Here is a 20,968-nt window from a genome sequence, read left to right on the forward strand (position 1 = left end):
AATGATCACCACCGTCCACGTACAAACCAACGATTGAGATGATTTCTCTAGACTCATCCAACCCATTATCTTCACATTCATTCACTGTCTTCACATTTCCTCTCACTCTCCTCTTTCCTTTTTCTTATCCATTATCGAAACACCTTTTTCTCTCTTTGTGTGTGTGTGTGTGTGTGTGTGTGTTTGTTTTCCCTCTCTCACTCTCCATTTCCCTTTTCCTTCTCCATCACGGAAACGTCTCTCTCTCTCTCTCTCTCTCTCTCTCTCTCTTTGTGGGTCTTTAAGCTCAAGAGGAGTATACTCTCAAATCTCTCTTTGATCTGTCATGGTACTGTCTCCGATCTGTCTACTCTCGGATGTAACTTTGATCTCTCTCTCTCTCTCTGTCGTCAAAATTCTCTGATTTGCCTCCTTCTCTCTGTCGTCAAACCTCTTCAATCTGTGTCTCTGTTTTTCTCTATCATCAAACCTCTCCGATCTCTCTCTCTTTGTCCTCAAACCAGTATACTCTCCGATTTATCTTTTTCTCTCTCTTTCTCTCTCTCTCTCTCTCTCTCCTTCTCTTTTTCCTCAAACCAATATACTCTTCGATCTATCTCTCTCTTCTCAAATTGATCATTGAGTTCCGATCTTCAAAACCAATCTTCTTTCTCTCTCTCCTCAAACTAGTCAGCTGAAGAAAAAGCCCTCGAGGTTGATCCAAGTATTTATTATCTAATTTCATTTATGAAATTTATATAAATTTATGATTTTGATTCAGAAATTTGACGTGTGATTTGTTTGTGTGTTTCTAAAATTGATTTTGAAATTGAAATTTTTGTGATTTGTTTGTGTGATTTTGAAATTTATTCTGAAATTTGTGTGATTATGAAATTCTCAAATTTATTATGAAATTTGTGAAACATATTCTAAATTCGTGAAATTTATTTTGAAATTTATAGATTTATTCTAAAATTGTGAAATTTATTGTGAAATTTGTGAATTTGACAACTACTTTGAAATTTGGGTTTGATTTAGAAATTTGGGAGGTTTTCTACTATTTGAATTCTGTTTTTTTAATTGAATTTGGAGCAAAAAATTTGTTGATATTTACTGATGTGACATGTTTGGCAACTGCTATTCAACCTGCTAAATTTGAGAATATAAATGACACCTGTTATATTTGACAAGTAAAATAGCAGGTCATTGAAGACTTTCTTTTTGTCACTCTTACCAAATTATAACTTTGGCAATTTGTTTGAAAGCTCTATTGGAGATGTTTTAAAAAGCAAAAAAATTATTAAAAATATTAAAAAAAATTCATTAAAAATTATAAAAAAAAAATTTCAATTTTCAAAAAATGAAATTTAAGAAATTGAAACCAAGTTGAATAAAATCCCAAATCCCTACCTTGGTCCAATTCGAATTCCCAATTCCCAAATTGCCAACTCAGTCCCCCTGACCCAAAACCCTACCTTTGTCAAACCAACCCCTTCTCCTTGTCATATCATTGCTTGCTGTTCGTGCGGTTCCAACACAAACAACAACTAAGCAGAGAGGCCTCTCATGGATAACTCGCCCCTGCCTGAGGTTTTTCCATCTCAACCCACCTGCAATTCCTCTACTCTCTCTCTAGGATTTGAATTATTTATTTATTTTTTACTTTTGACATAAAAAGATATTGATTTGGTTGCTTTAATTATTTTGGTTTGATTATAAAGAGGTTTGCTTTGATTTTGTTAGCCATGAATTGTGGGTAGCTGACGGGGTTGCCTGGTGGTGGATGTTGGCAATGTGGGTTTGGCTAGGGCGAGTCGGTTTGGTCCTAGGGTAGCGGGTGTTGGAATGTATGGCGTTGGGTGAGTTTGCATCAACTGAGTTAACTCAGAGTGAGTAAGTCACTGCATTTTGTTAGAAAAGCTCCATTTGTTTTGACGTAAAATGTCTTTCTCAACAATATTTTACTCAATTTTCCCTTGTTTAATTGAACAAAACGTAAATAAAATATTTTTGTATCATATTCCAAAAAATAAGTTACGTTTAAAAATTCTATAAGTCAATTTTTATAAGTTTATTCCACCACATTACCTTTCAACACATTTAGCATACTCAAATAAGTGTTAGCTCAATAAAAAATTATAAATGACACTTTATTGAATCAAAGCAATAAAATGTTTTTGTTTTAAGTATCAACCATATGCCAAAAAACAAAAATAAATTTTTATTCTTCTTTTGTGTGTAAAATATTTTACGTTGAAACAAACGGAGCCATAATGTATGTGAATTGTCTATATTGCTTTTTAACAATGATAATGTGCCAAAACTTTATCCTTTGCTATCAATTGTCTTTAATTGAAATTTTTTTATAAAATTGAGGGTCAAATTTTTCACAATCGAAATGACAGGAACTAAACTGACACAAACACTAAACTTGAGGGACCATTGGTTGCTGTAATTTGCCCAAAAACTTCTTAAGCCTACTGCTTGTCATGTTTGATACATCTTCCTTTATGGTTTGTTTTTGAGCCTTTCTCTCTATTATTCTCTTATCTTTACCCTTCACAGTATAGCATTTTAAGCTATGAAGCATGGGTACTCCGAAAATATTGCTGTACTCGTACCGGGTACTTACCGGGTACTGGTACTCATATCGATAGGGCTGCATACGTGCTGAGTAGTTAAAATACGTACTGAGTACTTTTTATACATTATTTGGCAGTTGGATACTCCATGGGCACTTCATGGGTACATTGGGAGTACACCAAGCTATGGGACATTAGTGGGGATAAGTTTAATTTATTAGAGAGTTCTTATTTACTTGAAATTGCAAATCTTTTACTTGATGTGCTAGAGATAAAAGATGTATTATTCAATGATGAAGTTGATGGAAAGCTTCAAGTTTTTAAATTTTGCTTAGCTTATTTTTGGAATGAAACTTTGTTTCGTAATTTTTCCTATTTAATGGCATTAAAATAGCTTATAGATTTTGCGTTGGTATTGGTATTGTTGAGCTATGTTTTCTCTTTTGGTTTTGTAGTTTCTCCTTTTAGTTTTGGTATTGAACTTTGATTTGTAGATTGAATCTCAAACTATAAATTATAGAAAATAAAAATTTATTGACGTACTCCAGTCGTACCCGTATCCTATGTTTTTTAGGTCTTTCTATATCAACGTACCTGTATCGTACCCGTACTAGTATTCGTATCCGCACCCGTGCTTCATAGATTTTAAGTTATTGCTTTTTGTTTTTTTGACAATCCATGATGGATTACAAAGTGAAGGGGTGCCCTTTTCTCTCACTTGGATGTAGGAGTGATTTGATCTAACATCTCTTGTGCAACCATATCTCCATCAAAATACTTTACTATTGAAGCTAGTTGGTACCTAATGTTTAGTTTAGTCATTGCTTTAGTGCTAAATTGAAGGATACTTTATGTCTCCATTATTTGGTGCTTGATATTAGTAGTGGTTATCCTACATCAAATTTTTATTTCTTACCTCTCCAGAAAAAAGTGGAGGTAATGCTATTTACCTACTACCTCTCCTAGATCTCGTTCTAAGCAGTGGGTATGACCTCTACTTTGTTTTCCCCTGCTTCAAATGATGCATGAATTTTAGGGTTAAATGTGGCTCTTCTTATGATATAGAATAGATTACCAGAATTTTGTTGGTACATTGTAAAAGAAGTTTCTTAGGGGCAGACTTAAAGGTTGTCTAGGGTAGTTATGATAAAAGAGAATAAACAGAAATCTTGTATATCACTTAATCAATCAACTGAGTACAATTATATATATGCTAATAGAATAAAACCCTAACAATCTAAAGGACTAAACTATCATTAATGAACAATATAAACTACAAAATTTACACCCCCCTCATACTGAGGATGCGAGTGCATAAAGTATTGAAAGTTTGCCAAGAAGAAAATGAAAACGAGCAACAGGGCGAGTCTTCGTAAAAAAATGGGCCAACTGAAGAGAGGAGGGAACAAAAGGGAGAGTAATAGTGCCAGCCTAAAGATGCTGTCTGACAAAGTGACAATCTATTTCAACATGCTTGGTCTGCTCATGGAAGACTGAATTATGGGCAATCTGGACAGCACTCTGATTATCACAATACAACGGAGTCGGATCAGAAAGAGATACACCCATATCAGCTAAGAGGCACGGGTGCGGGTGCGGGTGCGGGTACGAGTACGGTACGGGTACGGGTATGAGTGCGGATACGCCGATGCGGCAAAACCCCAAAAAAGTAGGATACGGGTATGGCTGCGGTACGCCGATATTTTTTTATTTTTTTTTATTTTTTATAATTATGGTTAAAAGATCCAACCTACGAATTGAAATTAAATATCAAAACTAAAAAGAGAACTATAAAACTAAAAGACAAATATTAATATATTTCAATTCAACATAACCAACACCAATTATGGTTAATATTTTTGATTATTAAAAATAATATTTGTGATTATTAACATTCTGTTGAGGAATAGCTTTGTTTTAAACTTCTAATTAATTTTTTTGATTAACATTCTTCTGCTGAGGGATAATTTTGTTCTAATTAATTTTTTTCATTATTAACATTATGTAAGTATGATTGATTATTAATTTTTGTGTTCTAATTTATTAATTTTTTTGGTCTAATTTTTTTTTTTTTGGTTCTAAATATGATTGAATAACTTGGTTCTATACCTCTCTAATTTTTTTTTGGTTCTATATCAACATCAGATTATACCTCTCTGAAAAAGAAAGAAGAAACAAGAAAAAAAAAAAAAAATAAAGATGAAGAGATTCTGACCAGTTGCTTGGTTGCTAGGTATGGCCGATATGCATGGGACGAAAATAGATGCTTGCTGATCTCTACAAAAAAAAAAAAAAAAAAAATGAGATGAAGAAGAAGAAACGAAGAAGATGAGAGAAGACGAGGGTGGAAGATGAAACAGTGAAGAAGAAGAAGAAGAAGAAGACGAAGATGAAGACGAAGATGAGGAAGAAGACTCACTGGAACTCCTTGCGTCGCCGTCGTCGGAAACGAATAGTTGGGTCGCCGTTGCCTCTTTGCTTCGATGTCGCCTCTTGGTGTTGTGTTGCTCAACCGATGAGATTAGGGCAAAAGTGATGAGATTAGGGCAAAACAAACTTCATTCCTGTATACATTTTTTCTTTTCTTTTTAAAATTTTTCTTAATATTGCTCCGGTACCCCTCAATTCTCCAGAAAATTTGATTTCTGCCCCCGACGTACCTAAAATGCACCAAAGTCGTACCCATACCGTACCCGACTGAGGCAGACGTACCCGACTACTTTTTGCCGTACCCGGTACGCGTGCAGCCGTACCGGTATGCGTACTCGTACCCGGTGCGTGTGCGGCACTATTTTTGGAGTACCCGTGTTTCATAGCATATCAGAAAGAAGCCACCGAAACCAAACGATCTCAGAAGTAGCATGAGCCATGGCACAATACTCAGCCTCAGCAGTGGAACGAGCAACAACAGATTGTTTTTTACTCTTCCAGGATATGAGAGAATCGCCGAGGAAAACACACAGACCAGAAGTGGATTTACGATTAGAGATGTCACCTGCCCAATCAGCGTCAGCATAGGCACGAAGAGTCAAGTTCGAAGAGGCAGATAACAACAAACATTGCAACAAAGTGCCACAAAGTAGCGCAGAGTATGGAGTAAGGCAGCCCAGTGTGTGGAGTGAGGAGCAGAAACAAACTGACTGAGAATGTGTACAGCATAGGAGATATCTGGACGAGTAACGGTGAGATAAACAAGGCACCCAACCAACTCGCAATACACAGTGGAATCCTCAAGAAGAACGCCATCAGAAGCTAAAAACTTAGCATGCAACTCAAGAGGAATGTCAACAATTTTGTCATCAGTGAGATTGGCACGAGAAAGAATATCACAGGCATATTTAGTCTGAGAGAGAAGATACCCAGTAGGAGAAGTAGCAACCTCAATACCAAGAAAATACCGAAGAGATCCCAAATCTTTCATCTTGAACCTCTGAAACAACTGATGCTTAACCTCCTTAATAGTACTATAATCAGAGCCAGTAATGATAATATCATCCACATATAAGAGAAGGAGAACAAGGCGCAATAGAAGTGCGCCGAACAAAGAGAGTACAATCATGATGACTAGGGCGAAAACCAAGCTGAAGTGCAACAGAGTGAAAGCGCTCATACCAAGCACGAAGAGACTGCTTGAGACTATGTAGAGCATGACGAAGATGACAAACAACACCAGGAGGGTGAGAGAGACCCGGTGGAGGGCGCATATACACTTCTTTAGCAAGATGCCCATTCAGAAAAGCATTTTTGATATCGAGTTGAAACAAAGGCCAGTGAAGGGCAGTAGCAACAGAGATAAGAGTGCGAACAATAGTCATCTTGGCAACGGGGACAAAAGTCTCATCATAATCAATCCCATACTCCTGAGAAAAGCCCTGGGCAACCAAACGAGCTTTGTACCGTTCCAAAGAACCATCAGAAAGGGTTTTGACCTTATAGACTCATTTATAACCTACAATATTCTTATCAGCAGGTAATGGAACCAAATCCCAAGTCTGAGTGTTAGCCAAAGCAGTTAACTCGTCATTCATGGCAGTAATCCAATTAGGATCATGACAAGCTTCTTTGTAGGACCTGGGCTCAAAATAAGTATGAAGACAAGAAAGAAAAGTCTGATAGGAAAGGGAAAAACATGTATTACCAAAACCATATCAGTTTGGAGGAGACGGTCACGCTTTGGAAAGCGATGTGCAGGAGGAGTGAGATCCAAAGAAACAGCTGGAGGGACAGTAGAGCTAGAGACAAGCGAGCTCAGAAGGGATTTGTGGCGCTGATAAGCAAGAAGAGGAGCAGGGGAAGCGAGAGCGGGAGAGGAAGTGCCTGGCGAGATAGCAAAAGTGCTAGTAAGAGGCAAAGTAGAGACCTCAAGATCAAAAACAAACTCATCGGGAGAAACATCAGGAGCAAATGGGTCAATGTGAACCAATTCATCCTTGGTAATAGGGGCAGGGGTGGAAGGTATAGTGTAGTAGGGTAGTTTTTCTAAAAAGGTGATATGCTAAGACACATATAGCTTTTTGGTGGTAGGATCATAGCACCGATAACCTTTCTGAGTAATGCCATACCCTAAAAAGACACATAGAACACAATGAGAACTAAGCTTAGAGCGCTCCCGTTTAGGGAGAAGCAAAGCATGCAAAACCGAAAATACGAAGAAAAGAATAATTGGGAGGAACACCAAAAAGACGCTCATACGGAAATGAGCCTGAGAGAAGAGGAGTAGGCATCCGATTGAGAAGATATGCAGCAGTGAGCACAGCTTCTCCCCAGAAAACAGAAGGGACAAAAGACGAGAGCAACAAAGAGCGAGCGGTATCAAGGAGATGGCGATGTTTGCGCTCAGCTCGATCATTTTGGGCAGGAGTGTCAGAACACGAAGACTGATGAATAGTGCCATGAGTAGCTAAAAACTCCTCAAACTCAGACAAGTAATACTCACCCCCCAAATCAGAACGGAGAACTTTAATTGTGCTGGAAAACTGAGTGCAAATCATAGAGTGAAAATTAGAATATATTTTGTAAAAATCAGATTTTCGGATCATCAAATAAACCCAGGTAAACCGACTATAATCATCCACAAAAGACCCATTATATTGCGAACCACCCTTGGCAACTATAGGGGAATGACCCTAAACATCAGTATGAACCAAATGAGGAGGAGAAGAAATAGAATTACTTTTATTAAAAGGAAGAGCAGACATTTTAGTTAGTTTACAACCTCGACACTCAGAAATATTGTCAATGGGAAAACTACCTAAATGTCCAGACCGAACTAACATCCTCAAACGGTCACACGACATATGACCTAACCTAGAATGCCAAATATAAAATAAAGAAGACTTTTTGTTTAAACAAAAAGAAGACGATGCAGTAGAAGACACTTTTGGAGGAATATGCAAGTTGTCCAATATATACAGTTCTCAAACTCTACGCCCCATCCCAATCTGCCTCTTGGATACCCGATCCTGCACAACAGAATGAGAAGAAGAGAAAACAACATCAAAATTGGAATCAGATAATTGACTAATAGAAATAAGGCTGAGTGAAAGGTGAGGCGAAGAGAAAACAACATCAAAACCGGAATCAGATAATTGACTAATAGAAATAAGACTGAGTGAAAGGTGAGGCACATAAAATACAGGAGAAAAAGACAAATGGGAAGAGGAAATAGAACCAATAGAGTGTACAGGCATAGAAGAATCATTAGCAGTAGTAATAGTGATAGAAGAAGAAGGGGAGACACAATTACTAAGGAGAGATGCAACACGGGTCATATGATGTGAACAACCGGAATCTAAAATCCATGAAGTGTGGATATTGCCTGAAGAGGATGAACTAGACAAACCTAACTGAGTGGTAGTTATAGCGGAGGCCTGGGACGAAAGATTTGGATTAGCCACCATGAAAGACTTGAATTGCTCAAACATAGACTGCATATTGGAAGACGGCTCATTCTTAGAGCTGGTGCAAAAAAGGCGGCAGATGAGTGAGATCTCGAAGATGGCGGCTTAGAGGATGGTGGAACAAACGAATGACCCTTCGGCTGCAAAAGTTTAGGACAAGCATGTTTCCAATGACCTCGCCGACGACATAAGCTGCACTCATCCATGGAAACCCGAGACTTGAAATAAATGAGATGGTGGGGTAGGCAAGAGCAGAGAAGTGACAAAAACTGATTGGGAGGCAGGAGCACCATGAGCCACCTTAAACCGAGTTTCTTCCGCAATAAGCTCACGGATAGCACCATCAACAAAAGGCAAGGGAGACCGATGAAGAATATCTCCCCGAAGTGGCTCAAATTGATCACGAAGGGCTATAAGAAACTGAACAAGACGTTGCTTCTCCCGATACTTGGTATAACTGTCAAGTAACTGCAAATCTAATGGTTCCATCAAAGCAAGCTGATCCCAATAAGTTGTCATCTCATTGTAGAATTCCTGAATGGACTTATCTTTTTGACTAGTACTGCGAATAGACATCTCAAGTTCATACTGTTTTGTAAAGTTAGACTCAAGGTACATAGTTTTCAAATAGTCCCAAACTTATTTAGCAGTAGAATACTTGGAAAAATTCATACCAATGGTAGTTTGAACTGAATTATGAAACCATCTAAGAATTTGTGCATTTTCCTTGTCCTATTTAGAAACATCAGCCTTAGTTTCTTTGGATTCCATATGTCTAATAGTTACACCAATAACATCGTTCCACATGCCTTTACCCATTATAAAATTCTTCATTACATGAGACAAATAAGAATAATTGGTACCATCTAACTTAGTAGTGATAGCTTGCAATTTATCATCAGTCATATTTCTAAAATTCAATTCACTATTCCGACACGTATCAACAGAAAACCCTCAAATTTTCCTCTAAATGCAATCTCTATATCTCATCGAATGCTCATAAATAACGACTCAAATAAATAGAGGAAGTGAACAGTACCAGTAGAAGAAAATCTTGAGATGCTACCTCCCTCCATTCGGAGAAAAAATCCTGATCGTTTATCAACACAACCTCAAGCGTATAGTCACCCGTAGGGTTTCGAACTCAAAATTCCAAGTAAAGCCTAGTACACGATCAAACCACTTTGAAGGTTGATTAGGGAGAGGAGTTTTGAGCCACTTGCGAGAAGAGAGAGAGTGATGTCGATGGTCGATGATGCAAGAGAGAGCCAACAACAGACCTGCGATGCACTGAGATGGGCAGAAACGATGGTTGATGATGCAAGAGAGAACCAGCGATAGGTTGCGATGTCGATGCCTGCGATGCGAGAAAGAGCTAGCGACAGACCTGCGATGTGCACTGGTGCCAAGAATAACCTAGGTTCGATCGTAACTTTGCTCTGATACCATGATAAAAGAGAATGAATAGAAATCTTGTACATCACTTAATCAATCAACTGAGTACAATTATATATATGCTAATAGAATAAAACCCTAGCAATCTAAAGGACTAAACTATCCTTAATGAACAATATAAACTACAAAATTCACAAGTCAATATGTAAAAAAAGATCAAACGTCCGATTCCTTCTTTCTTGTTTCCCTTTAGGCTTTGTTTGTCAACTATACATTTTAGCCAAAAAGTCAAAAAACCACTATAAGTTGTCACATCACTCTCTTTACTTTTCTGCACTTCTTTTCGTAAAAAGCTAGAAAGTTACTAATATAGCCTATTCCCAAACAAGGCCTAAGCTAATTCAACAAGACGAGGAGTTTTTGTTGCTACCAGTTTCTCCTTTATCATATATTTTTCTTTAATATGTAAAATAAGATTTCATTATAATAGGCATTAAGGCTTCGTTTGGTTGAAGGGAATAGATAAGTAATACCTAGGGATTATTGACAAGATTAGTAATACCTAGAATAATGGATGAGATTATGTATACCATGAGATAAGAGGGAGATACTTATTTCTGGCCATTGGATGGGGAGGGAGACACACACGCGCGCACACACAAAAAAAAAAAATTAAATAAAAATGTGAAGTCCAAAGCTCTTTTGTTGCATGGGAATGGATAAGTAGATGGCCCATTGACTTCCCATCCTATTTACTCAAATAACACTAGTTGATGATCACATGCTTTCTTTGTATCAAATTATATGTTATTAAAGGTGATAGGTGCACTAAAGCGCCAAGATATCCTAGCGCCTAGCCTCAAGGTGAGGCGCGAGCTCATCGAAGTGAGGCTCATGTGCGATGATAAAAAATATTCCCTCCGTCCCAATTGTTGGTCCCTTTTGGGGATTTCAACTTTTTAAGGGGGCATGCAATCATTACACTTGAATTTAAATTTTAAAATATTTTTCTACTAATGCTCCTAACTTTTCAAATTTTTAATATATTTATAATTACTCAAAAGGGATAGTTTTGGAAAATCAAATATTTTTTACTTTGACTTTTCAAATGGGACTATCATTTTGGGACATCCCAAAATGGAATAGTGGACCAACAAAATGGAACGGAGGGAGTAGTTAATTTAATATAAGCAAATAATTCAAGGTTTAACATAAGTAAAATGAAAGGTTTATATAAAGACAAATAGCTAACTTATAAATCATAAACAATTGAAAATAGTACGAAGTCGAAGTGTCAAACAAGATAAGAACAGAGAAGGATATGGAGGAAATGAAGAAGAAGAAGAATGGCAACTCTGAGTCTAGTCAAAGAGAAACTCTATCTAGACAATGCCTTTATATAATTAGGGCTTAAAAAATGTTAGGTTGCAATGTATGTTTAGGGTTTTAAAAAAAAAAAGATTAAGAGAAATCAAGGGTTATAATTGTAATAAACAAACATTTTAAAAGAAGCGCACAAGTTGTGCGCTTTGAGCCTTGAGCCTAGGCTTGAGCCTAAAGCGCACACTTGTTGTGCCTTTATGGGGCTTGTCTTACATCACCTGGCCTAAGCTGAAATGTTTTGAAGCGCACTGACTACGCCTTGATGAGCCTTGGGCCTAGGAGCACACCTAGGCGCACCTTTAATAACACTATACAATAAGCATTTTGCCTTGGGTTGAGCACCACCGAAGATGGATACCTTAGGGTGGAGCCTTTGTCTTCCAAATAGCTTCCACGGGATAAAGGACTTATAGTGACTAGTGAATGTTTCATAATATGACTCACTTGGAAGCACCCCGATGTAATCAACTTCCATCTTTGAGAATCTTCACCAGACCTGGACTTCCCGTACAGCCTTTTAATCAGCCCATTAACTCATCTGTCTCCCAATCCTGCAATTGATGACATATGTTGGTTATAATTCTCCATAGATCAGGCTTTAATTTTCTCTGTAAAATGTAAAGAAACCAAATTTATATTGTTCCTAGCATTGTATGAATTGTTTAACTGTTAAGTTAGATGTTAGACAATTGCGTTGAAGGCACTGTTTCTTTGAAGGAGAGAAAAAAAATTCACATTGCAATAAAAAAGAAAGCAAAAAAGATTCAGCTGCATCATCTAGTACCTTAGTTTCAGCATCTTGGAGTCAGAATTATGGTGTCATGATCTATGTAAATGCCTATTCTGGAATCTTGACCATATCAACTAATGATATGAGTTAAACACAAAATGACAAAAAAATTAAATTATAATTTTTGAAATCTTTGTGTAGAAAATGTGAAAATAATGTTATTTTGTTTTTGCTATATTTGCCGAAATTATAAAAATTAGTGAATTTTTAAAAATGATAGAGTATTTCTTTGTGAAAATGTGCAACTAGCCATATTATTTACATCAATGTTTTGTCAATTATTTTGAGAAGAAATCAAAATTTGGTATTTTTAGCAGTCTAAGGCCTCGTTTGGGAACGGGCTAATTTAGTAACTTTTTGGCTATTTGGCTAAAAAGGTAGGTAAAAAAAACTTATATGTTTGGGATGACTTTTTAGCTAATTACGAAAAGATGTGCAAAAAGTAGAGAGAAAAGAGAATCTTTGACTTTTTGGTATGAGTTGTTGGCTTTTTGGCTAAAAAGGCAAGTCCCCAAACGGGGCCTAAGACAGTATTGTCTTGTCTGACAAATTTTCCATACCCTGTAAACAGTATTTTTTTTTTTTTGGGGTTTTTATTAAACATTGAGATCTGTGCATGATTTTAAGAGTTCAATTTTTATTACTGCACAAATATTGGGATGTAACTTTTGAATGTGCTATTTCTATGACTTAAATATTATATGAAGTCTGAAGAAAGTGGAATTATTATTTGGATTGATAATGAATAACCTAGCCTTGTTATTCATGTGAAACAGTGCAGATTAAGGTATCAAAGGAGGCTTAGGTCTTGAACATGCTGTATCAATGACTTTCATATGATTGAAGGAAATGCAAACTTTGCAATGTCTACCAACTTGTTTTACCTCTTTGCTTTCTATTGTTTTCCGTGTTTATTTTTGGTTTGGGGTAACATTTTTGGATTTTATTTCCCACAAAAATATTGTAATAATTGTAAAGGGTCCTGCTTACTCTGGCAGGATAAAGATGCTACTCTGGTTGATCCTCATCATGCTCGATTTCAACGCACTGACCAATGGATGCCAGTTTATTCCTGGTTAGAGTCATTAGATACAGATGAGGTGGTCAAGTCAAAAGATATTTTAGATTGGCTATCGGAGAATCCCGAGATCAAAGAGCAGCTGTACTCGAGGCATTCCCGTTATCATTTGATGCACTACATCAAGAAATGCCATGTTAAAATATTGAAGAGAAAAGAGAAGAAAAAGGTACGAGCCAATTCTCATTTCAGCGGCTTACTGTTCTAGGATGTGTTATTGTATGTTTATTCTCTCATGATTGTATGCATGGAAAGACAATTGTTTGACTTTGCATGTTTTTGTCAAGTTTTATGGGTGAATGGGCATGCTAATTCTAATCTTAAGGATTGCTGATGAAGGACCTTCTTTGGATCTGTTGGTCATACATGAGTAAAATCTGGTAGTGTTAACTACTATTGTGTCACATACACATATGCAATGGCGTGTTGATGCAAATTGTAAGAAGCTTAAGGAAGAGTAAATTCAAAGAAGCTCATGATTTGAAAGAAAAACCAATAGGAGTCATACAAAATCATATTTCTAGTATTATTAGAGTTTTATTTTAGGATTATTTTTATGCTTTCTAATATTTTTAGGTCAAAGATATTCTGATAATTTTCATATTTATTGACATGGGTTGTAGGGGTCGCCCATGGGTTATCTTGTGAGTCAAGTTATTTAACTAGGTTATATTTATGTTTCTTATTTAGTCTTAAATTGGTTTTGGAGGTTAAAGTTTCAATAGTTTTTTTTTTTTGTATTTTTTTTGGTTCTAGTCTATTCAGGAAGTCTTTTAGTTCTATATAAAGTTATGTACTTTTATTAATTCAATAAAGTTGATAATTTAGAGAATTTCAGAGCTTTTGAAGCCTCTTATAGATTATGTGATGCAATCAAACCATAGGTGTGATGGCTAAGGGATTCTAGTAGTGATTCCTATACTTATCTTCTTCTTTTTCTTCTTCTTTGCACACATACCCTAGTCACTATGCTCGGGTTACTATTCACAGCCTTCTAAAAGTGCACTTTTCAACCTCAAAACCCTATGCAATTACCTCCAAATCAACCTTAATCCATTCCCCTACCTATTTGTCTTCAATTTCATCATTAAAACCCTAAATTACTTACTGTTTAGGCTATCAAATAGCCTCTATTTTCAAAATCCAACGCCGTCCTACATCAATTCCTATTGATTTTCAGCTTTAGGCCACTATAAAACCCACAGATGACGAAGAAACAATGCCTAGATGCCTAGACTTTTGCTTCTTTCTTCTTTCTCTTCTTCAAAAATTCAGCAAGTTACTGTTCCAAAATCACTGTTCACAGCCTTATAACAGCCCCTGTTTTGATCTCTTTCACCCCAATTTATCAATACTACACCTAGTTCATTCGATTCATTAATTGAAATCCTAAAAACCTATTGATTTGCAACTTTAAGTCAACATAAAACCCACAGAAATTCAGCTTTAAAGTCTTTACAGCGCTGTCCCTAGCCATCCTTCATCACGCGTGCCTTACATGTCAGTATATAGACATACACGTGTTAGCCTTAAAGGGATACATGTATGGTTCACATGTTCTGTCACAACAAATGGACTTAAAGGACTGATAGCGCTGTCTGCCCAAGTCCTAAACTGCATCACTATGAAACTCGCTAACTTGACATACCATGAGGCAAGAGTCTGGCTCATCTCACTACCAGGGTGGTTATATCGAACGTCTCCTTACCATAATGGTCAAACTATACATCTGCTTACTGCAGTTGTTATACTACACGTCCCTTTACTGTAGCGGTTGTAAATGCGCTCTCATTATCATGACAAGTTGTTCCGCTTGCCTCATTACCATGGTGGTCATAACCATATATTTGCACCATTAGGCTTAGTGTATCACATTATGTACAATTTGCCTTGATTGGTATCAATTTCTTCTTTTTTATTATTTTTTTTATAGTTTTTGTGTGTTTTCAAAAACAAAGCAATGACAAGTTCTAAAACACTGATCATTTTCATTTTTGTGCAAAAAAGGTTTTCAAAAATGCAAAAAACTTCAAAATGTTTCCTAAAAATGTGTGCTTTTTAGATGACTTTTCTGAAAATAGTTTTTTTTCCTTCTTCCTTATATACATATATATATATATATATATATATTAAATAATTTACCAAAAAAAAAATTCAGTGGCAGTTTCCGTTTTTTCTATTTTGAAAACAGAAAACAAATTTTGGAAATGATACAAAAAAGGCGCCCTTAATTTTCTAATGTGTCTTGTGTGCTGATACAAATCTTCTTAAAACTATGAACCAGAGACACCTCTCCAGAGGTCACACATATCGGACATGGACACAAGCCATACTCTTGAGGGAATCAGACACGCTAGGACGCATTGGGACACGCTACGGACACGTTGGGACACTAAATTTTAATTTGTTTTTACTGAAATGGCATACTCAAAGGTTGATGAATTTTATGAAATTAAATATCTGACATAAAATAAATATATAATAACAAGAAGAGTTTCAAAGATTTGGAGGGAGCTTTGTTCTGAAAGTAAGATTTCCACTCATAGAGCCGCTCCCCTATCATTGTGTGCGGTTCTCTAGGAAGCTCCCCCGCTTAAAAAATATGATATATTGCTCTTGGTTCAGCCTTTGGGATTCCTGTTTGCAGTTCATTACTGGTGTTATAATTAAAATTGCACTTGATGTTGTGTATGTGTAATTACTTTTATACTAATTATCTAGCTGCTATGCTTTCTTTGACAGGGCTTGCAGCCTAGCAACAAAGCAAATTATGCACAGGTTCACAAAACTGGGGCCACAAAACTACCAGTACCAGTTCCATGTATGGCTCAATTACAGTGTTATTGCATTTGCCTTACAGCATATATTATGTCTTGTAGAAAAGTGACAATTTTGTTTTGTTTTTAAGCATGATTGTTGGGCCAGTCAGCTGGGATTTATTTTTAGTCACTATCATCTTTATTATATTGTTGTTCGTCCTAGCATATATATTTTCTTTTGTTATCATTTATTTTCTGAAGTTGTTGCCTTAGGTGGGTTGGTGTCTGCATAATCATCATAGGTTTGAGGCAATGTAAATTTAAGGTTGATCTTTAGGAGTATTGGAAGTTTTGCCCTCTCTTTTGAAATATCATGCTTGGAGTTGTACTGTATATATTATGCGTAGAGGTATTCTCTTGTCTTGAGCTTGAGAGTTTATATGCCTTCCCCTACGGAAACCTAATTTTAATTGCTATAAGAGGGTGTTTTTCACATACATTACAATAAAAGACAACGCGAGTGTTCTCTAGCATCTTCTTTTGCAGCCTATATGCTGTCAACTGATCAAGAGTATAGGAGGAACACAAGGCACCCCTCTCGGTTAATTTTATTACTTCCACAATTGTTTCTTTGCTTTACCCCCCTTCGATCAATTTTCCCCCCATTTGTTCTTTCTTTTTTTCTTTCTTTCTGTCACATGTTTTATGCCACTCTAAATACCTTGTTCCCTCTTACTTGGATCATTCACTATTCTTCATCCTTAAGTATAGCCCCTTATAATGGAATTCGTAATTTTAACTAGCTTGAATACTGCTTGGAGTTTTGGTGTTTTCTTCTTTTTCTCTCTAGTTACTAGTTTTGGATATGAATACCTCATAAAGGCATTGGGTAGAGAGTGGAGGGACAGGTCGAGATAGAACCCGTTGCATAAGCTGTGGAGTACGAGTCACAGTAGAGATGTCACGCCCTTAAACCCGCCCCTAAAAGTTTGGGCATGATCATTTCAGAAACGAACTGCCAATCTGATATATACAACATATGGGGCCTGAATGGAAGTATTTAATAACATAATATAATGTAAATTAACATCCACCGAGCTCACACCTATATGCCAGGATCTCCATGTCATTAAACAGTTCCTCATGTGATAGACAGATATACTAGAAGCAGATATTTGCATACACACAATTACATTTATGGGCATATATACAGAACTAGCCCCGCACGTGGGCATACAACAAAAATATTGGTGAAGAAGATTATACACGACTAATCACATTAGACAAAAGATTAAGGACCAAACTAGGGGTCATTAAGGGAACCCCACAAAATGCATAAGCTTCTCTACATTGCTTGACCAAAAAGGAGTGACCAAAGCTGAACTAAGACCGACCTCTAGGTTGATTGCCTACAGAAACAGACATAACACAAAATGAGTAAGGCTCAGTGAATAATAGTACTCAAACAATTTAATGATTAAACTTGAATCACAATGTATATAAGTGCAGAGATCATATGAGTAAGCTTATTCTGTATACATTTTTAGAACGGCCTTGGGCCCAATCTTTATTCAGAGCGGCTTCAAGCGCAGTAACATACAGAACGGCCTTAGGCCTAACAGATTTTACAGATTGGCCTTAGGCCCAACAGATTTTATAGATTGGCCTTAGGCCTAACAGATTTTACAGATTGGCCTTTGGCCCAGATACTAATGAAGCAGTATACTTCCAGCGTTGTACAGATGTACATAGATTTTCCATTCGTTCAAGTAGGTTGGCATAATTAACTTGCGGATAACAGAGCGTTAATAATGATTATTAACGATAAGCAAATGTACTACTAGTACTACAGTACTATTACTCACAGTGTTGTGGAGGAGCGGTAGTTCCTTCCGGTATGCGCCCTACATGCACACGCAGTTCAGAAGTTAGTCCATTTCTCTCTTTAAACAATATCTGATTCGTTTCGCTTCGAATGAATTTACAAACATTTTAAAGGCATTAAATACAGATTTTAATAATACCAGATGGTCAAACACGTAAAACGGAGCAGACAGGGTTTTTCAGCATGGGCCGCACGTGCGGCTGTGAGCCCCGCACGTGTGGCAGTGTTTCCCGCACGTGCGGCGGTGAGCCCCGCACGTGCTTTAATTTCAGTATCTTCAGTCCCAAAGTCTCCTGTTTTCCGCATGTGCAGCTGTGCTTCCCGCACGTGCGGTCGGAACCCTGTTTTGTGCCATTCGATTTCAAGCAACTCTTCAACTTGGTAAATTCAATATAAAGCACAAAATAAGGAAAATTAACGCAATACAATGGTTCAACATCACAGTAACATGGGTTACAAGTGTATAATGCCACAAGAATCATGAGTCACAAGCTCAATTAAGTTAACCCTTTTCAATTTCACCAACACAACTCAAATGTTTTAAGCATACCCAACAATACACATGTACAACCATGTAATTTCAACATGAGAATCCAAGGGATGAGTTACAATTCCTCCAAAACAACTAAATGCTAAGAATACTTTCCTATAGAACAATTGCCACACATTTGATCTCAAAAGCAAACCCTAGCTTGCATGATAGGGAATTCTTATTCAACTCCAAGAAAAAGGTTGGACAAGGTGAATTAAACTTACCTTGAGCTTAAATCTCTCAAATTCTTCTCAAATTCCCATTCTCTTCCTTGGTGAAGTTCTATCCCCTTTGTTCTTCTTCTCTAACTCTCTCTCAGGAGATATTTACGAAATGGCTTTCCAAGTCAAATGTTTAAAGAGACATATACATATATGTAAAAGTGGATTAAAATAAAATTCAATCAGTTTATTCATTCCGAATCAGATTTTTACAGAAAATCATATTATGATCTAAAAATTATGCTGAACCCAAATATAAAATCAATTTCAGATTATCAAGCTTCTAAGGCTTCTAATTTCTGATCTGAACATCATAATTGTAGCAGATATTTCTCTTATTAAACATATATGAATCTCTAATCATAAGATCCACTCACTTAAACTTAATTTCACATGGAATTTCACAGCAAGCACACAAATACACAGAATAAGGGATTGAAAGCATATCAGAAAACATATACGAGAGTCGGGTTATTACAAGAGACAAGTGCATTTGATTGAGTGAAGGCATCAGATCAGTAGGAGATTCAGTTGTAGTGGTTTAACCACCACCAGTGCTTGGGGAAAACTAAGGTAGTATAGGATCGGTATGGGTTGTGTGCAGGCTGCCCCAGATCCCAACTCATCTGGAGAGTGAATTGGACCCCTATGTTGATATACTAGTTGATCCAAGATCTGGCTAATTTACCCCATTTAAATTACGTTATTCTGAAAGGGATTTATGAAATGTAAAACCATGTTAATTAGGTTTGTTGCATTTCTTAACAATTTTCAGCACTTTTTTATTGACTATTCTTGATTGTCAATTCTTTGTAGATGATTGGTTACAGAACTAATTGCTGAGAATCAGATATACACCTACTTTGGTTCTCCAGTAGGAGTCAAACTCTAGATAGACCCTAGGTGGCATCACTTCAGTCGTGGAACCTAGTAACAACCCGTTGAAGTTGCAATTTATAAGCAACTTACAAAGGTCTTATTATTTCGCAGGGTTCTTGGAATTCCTTTCTGTAGTGTGCAATCAACTCCCGGAATTGGTAGGTTGCTCAAACCATTCCTTACTGTCTAGAGTGCCACTTCTCATTTTTGTTGCTTGTCTGATATGTTTAAAATTTGATACAATGATCCATGATGGAGTCGACTTGAGATGCAGGAAATGTCTTTGTCCAGAAATATATTACTATACTATATGTAAGCTTCTCTTTAATTATATTTGGTTCCCTTTTTATTTTGGCTGTGAAGTTGTGTAAACTAAGAAGGTATTGCATCCATACTGGTGCACTGTCCTTGACATTTGCTGTTATAAAATGGATTAGATGCCTTACGCTGTATAGTAAGTCAATGGCATTTTCAAATTGTTTTCTGGCTTATTACTAATTTTATGCTTAATAATTGTCAATCGACTAAATAATTAACCCATTCTCTGAAATCACTTTTGCAGGCACTATGAACAATCTGCCTATAGATAGTGACATATATGTAGCAAAACGCAGTGAAGCTTTTCGTAAATATGAGATGTAAGTCAAAATTAAAATCTGTTTGTTTACTTGATCTAAGATCACATTATTTTGCTTATTTGCAGTTTCCTGACTAGTGTTTTAGATGTAATACTTCCATCTTTTTTCTTTGTTTGGTTATTGCTTTGTTCTTTTATTTTATAGTCTGATAGAGTTGGAGAAGCAGCTTTCCACCGTCTTCCCAAAGCCGGAAAATGTAAACAATTTGAAGGAATCATGATTCAGTGAAAGTTTGTGTGACAGATACGCCAATTAGCATTCCTCATGCGATTTTGGTGATTGCAGTGTAACCTTGTAATTAGTAATTAGTAAGTAGTATAACCTATTTTTCATTAGTTACTTGTTAAAATGCCTTAAGGTCATCTGAGTAAATGTAATGACCATGTATTTTGTTGGTCTACTTCTTGCGTGCCTTCTTTCGCAGGAAAAAGTAAGTGAAATGCTAAAAATTATTTATGATTTAATATTTTATTTTTATTTCGTTGGATGAATTTTTCGCAGGAAAGAGCGTAGATCATTCATACGCAGCTAATACTCAGTAATTAGGAATTTTTCATCCTGGTTGAATTTGTTACCCGAAAAATGATTTTAACTTAAAATTAAGGTTTTTTGTTCAATTTGTTTGGTGATGTCTCCCAATTCGTACTGGTCCCTTATTGAGATAGTTGATTAGCTTATCTTGGATTTGGGATTATATATATATACTAGTAAAGATGACAGTGCTTTACAGGGGATTTTGTTTATTATTATTAGTGAGTTTTGTTAGAGTTGCTGTTGTGTTTATTGCTGCTAAATTTTATCAATTTCAGCTAAAAAATAAATTCCAATGATATATTAAAAGAATTGTTGAAATATCACAAATACTAGAGATTTTTTAAAAAAATTGTTAAATTTTTTACATAAAATTCATATGGGAGTGAGTGTTGTACGTCTCAGTCCTACACACT

The 20,968-nt window shown here is 36.4% G+C and overlaps 1 protein-coding gene across 10 annotated transcripts; it reads left to right on the plus strand.

The window, feature by feature from the left end:
* The first annotated feature begins 1,348 nt into the window (after positions 1-1,348).
* LOC114267992 (uncharacterized) lies at positions 1,349-20,512 on the plus strand. 10 transcript variants are annotated; one of them, XM_028209091.2, is made up of 7 exons: positions 1,375-1,569; positions 13,028-13,276; positions 15,850-15,928; positions 19,495-19,541; positions 19,658-19,695; positions 19,946-20,021; positions 20,166-20,512. In XM_028209091.2, the coding sequence occupies exons 1-6, from the start codon at positions 1,546-1,548 to the stop codon at positions 19,971-19,973; spliced, it is 465 nt and encodes a 154-aa protein (XP_028064892.2). In that variant the 5' UTR covers positions 1,375-1,545; the 3' UTR covers positions 19,974-20,021; positions 20,166-20,512. The 10 variants fall into 10 exon arrangements, 7 of the variants coding, with proteins under 7 accessions (XP_028064897.1, XP_028064892.2, XP_082766329.1 ...); XR_014357314.1 differs by having other exon boundaries at positions 1,403-1,569; positions 19,642-19,695; XM_082910203.1 differs by having other exon boundaries at positions 1,403-1,569; positions 12,806-13,276.
* The last annotated feature ends 456 nt before the right edge of the window (positions 20,513-20,968 follow it).

The sequence above is a fragment of the Camellia sinensis genome, chromosome 15 (genome assembly GCF_055761805.1).
Source record: "Camellia sinensis isolate YWXY chromosome 15, ASM5576180v1, whole genome shotgun sequence".
Classification (NCBI taxonomy): Eukaryota; Viridiplantae; Streptophyta; class Magnoliopsida; order Ericales; family Theaceae; genus Camellia; species Camellia sinensis.

Coding starts and splice junctions, on each gene's coding strand:
- LOC114267992 (XM_082910201.1), top strand. CDS start 12,866: ATGATTGAAGGAAATGCAAACTTTGCAATGTCTACCAACTTGTTTTAC. Junction 13,277..15,849: donor AGAGAAAAGAGAAGAAAAAG/GTACGAGCCAAT, acceptor TTTCTTTGACAG/GGCTTGCAGCCTAGCAACAA. Junction 15,929..19,494: donor ACTACCAGTACCAGTTCCAT/GTATGGCTCAAT, acceptor ATTATTTCGCAG/GGTTCTTGGAATTCCTTTCT.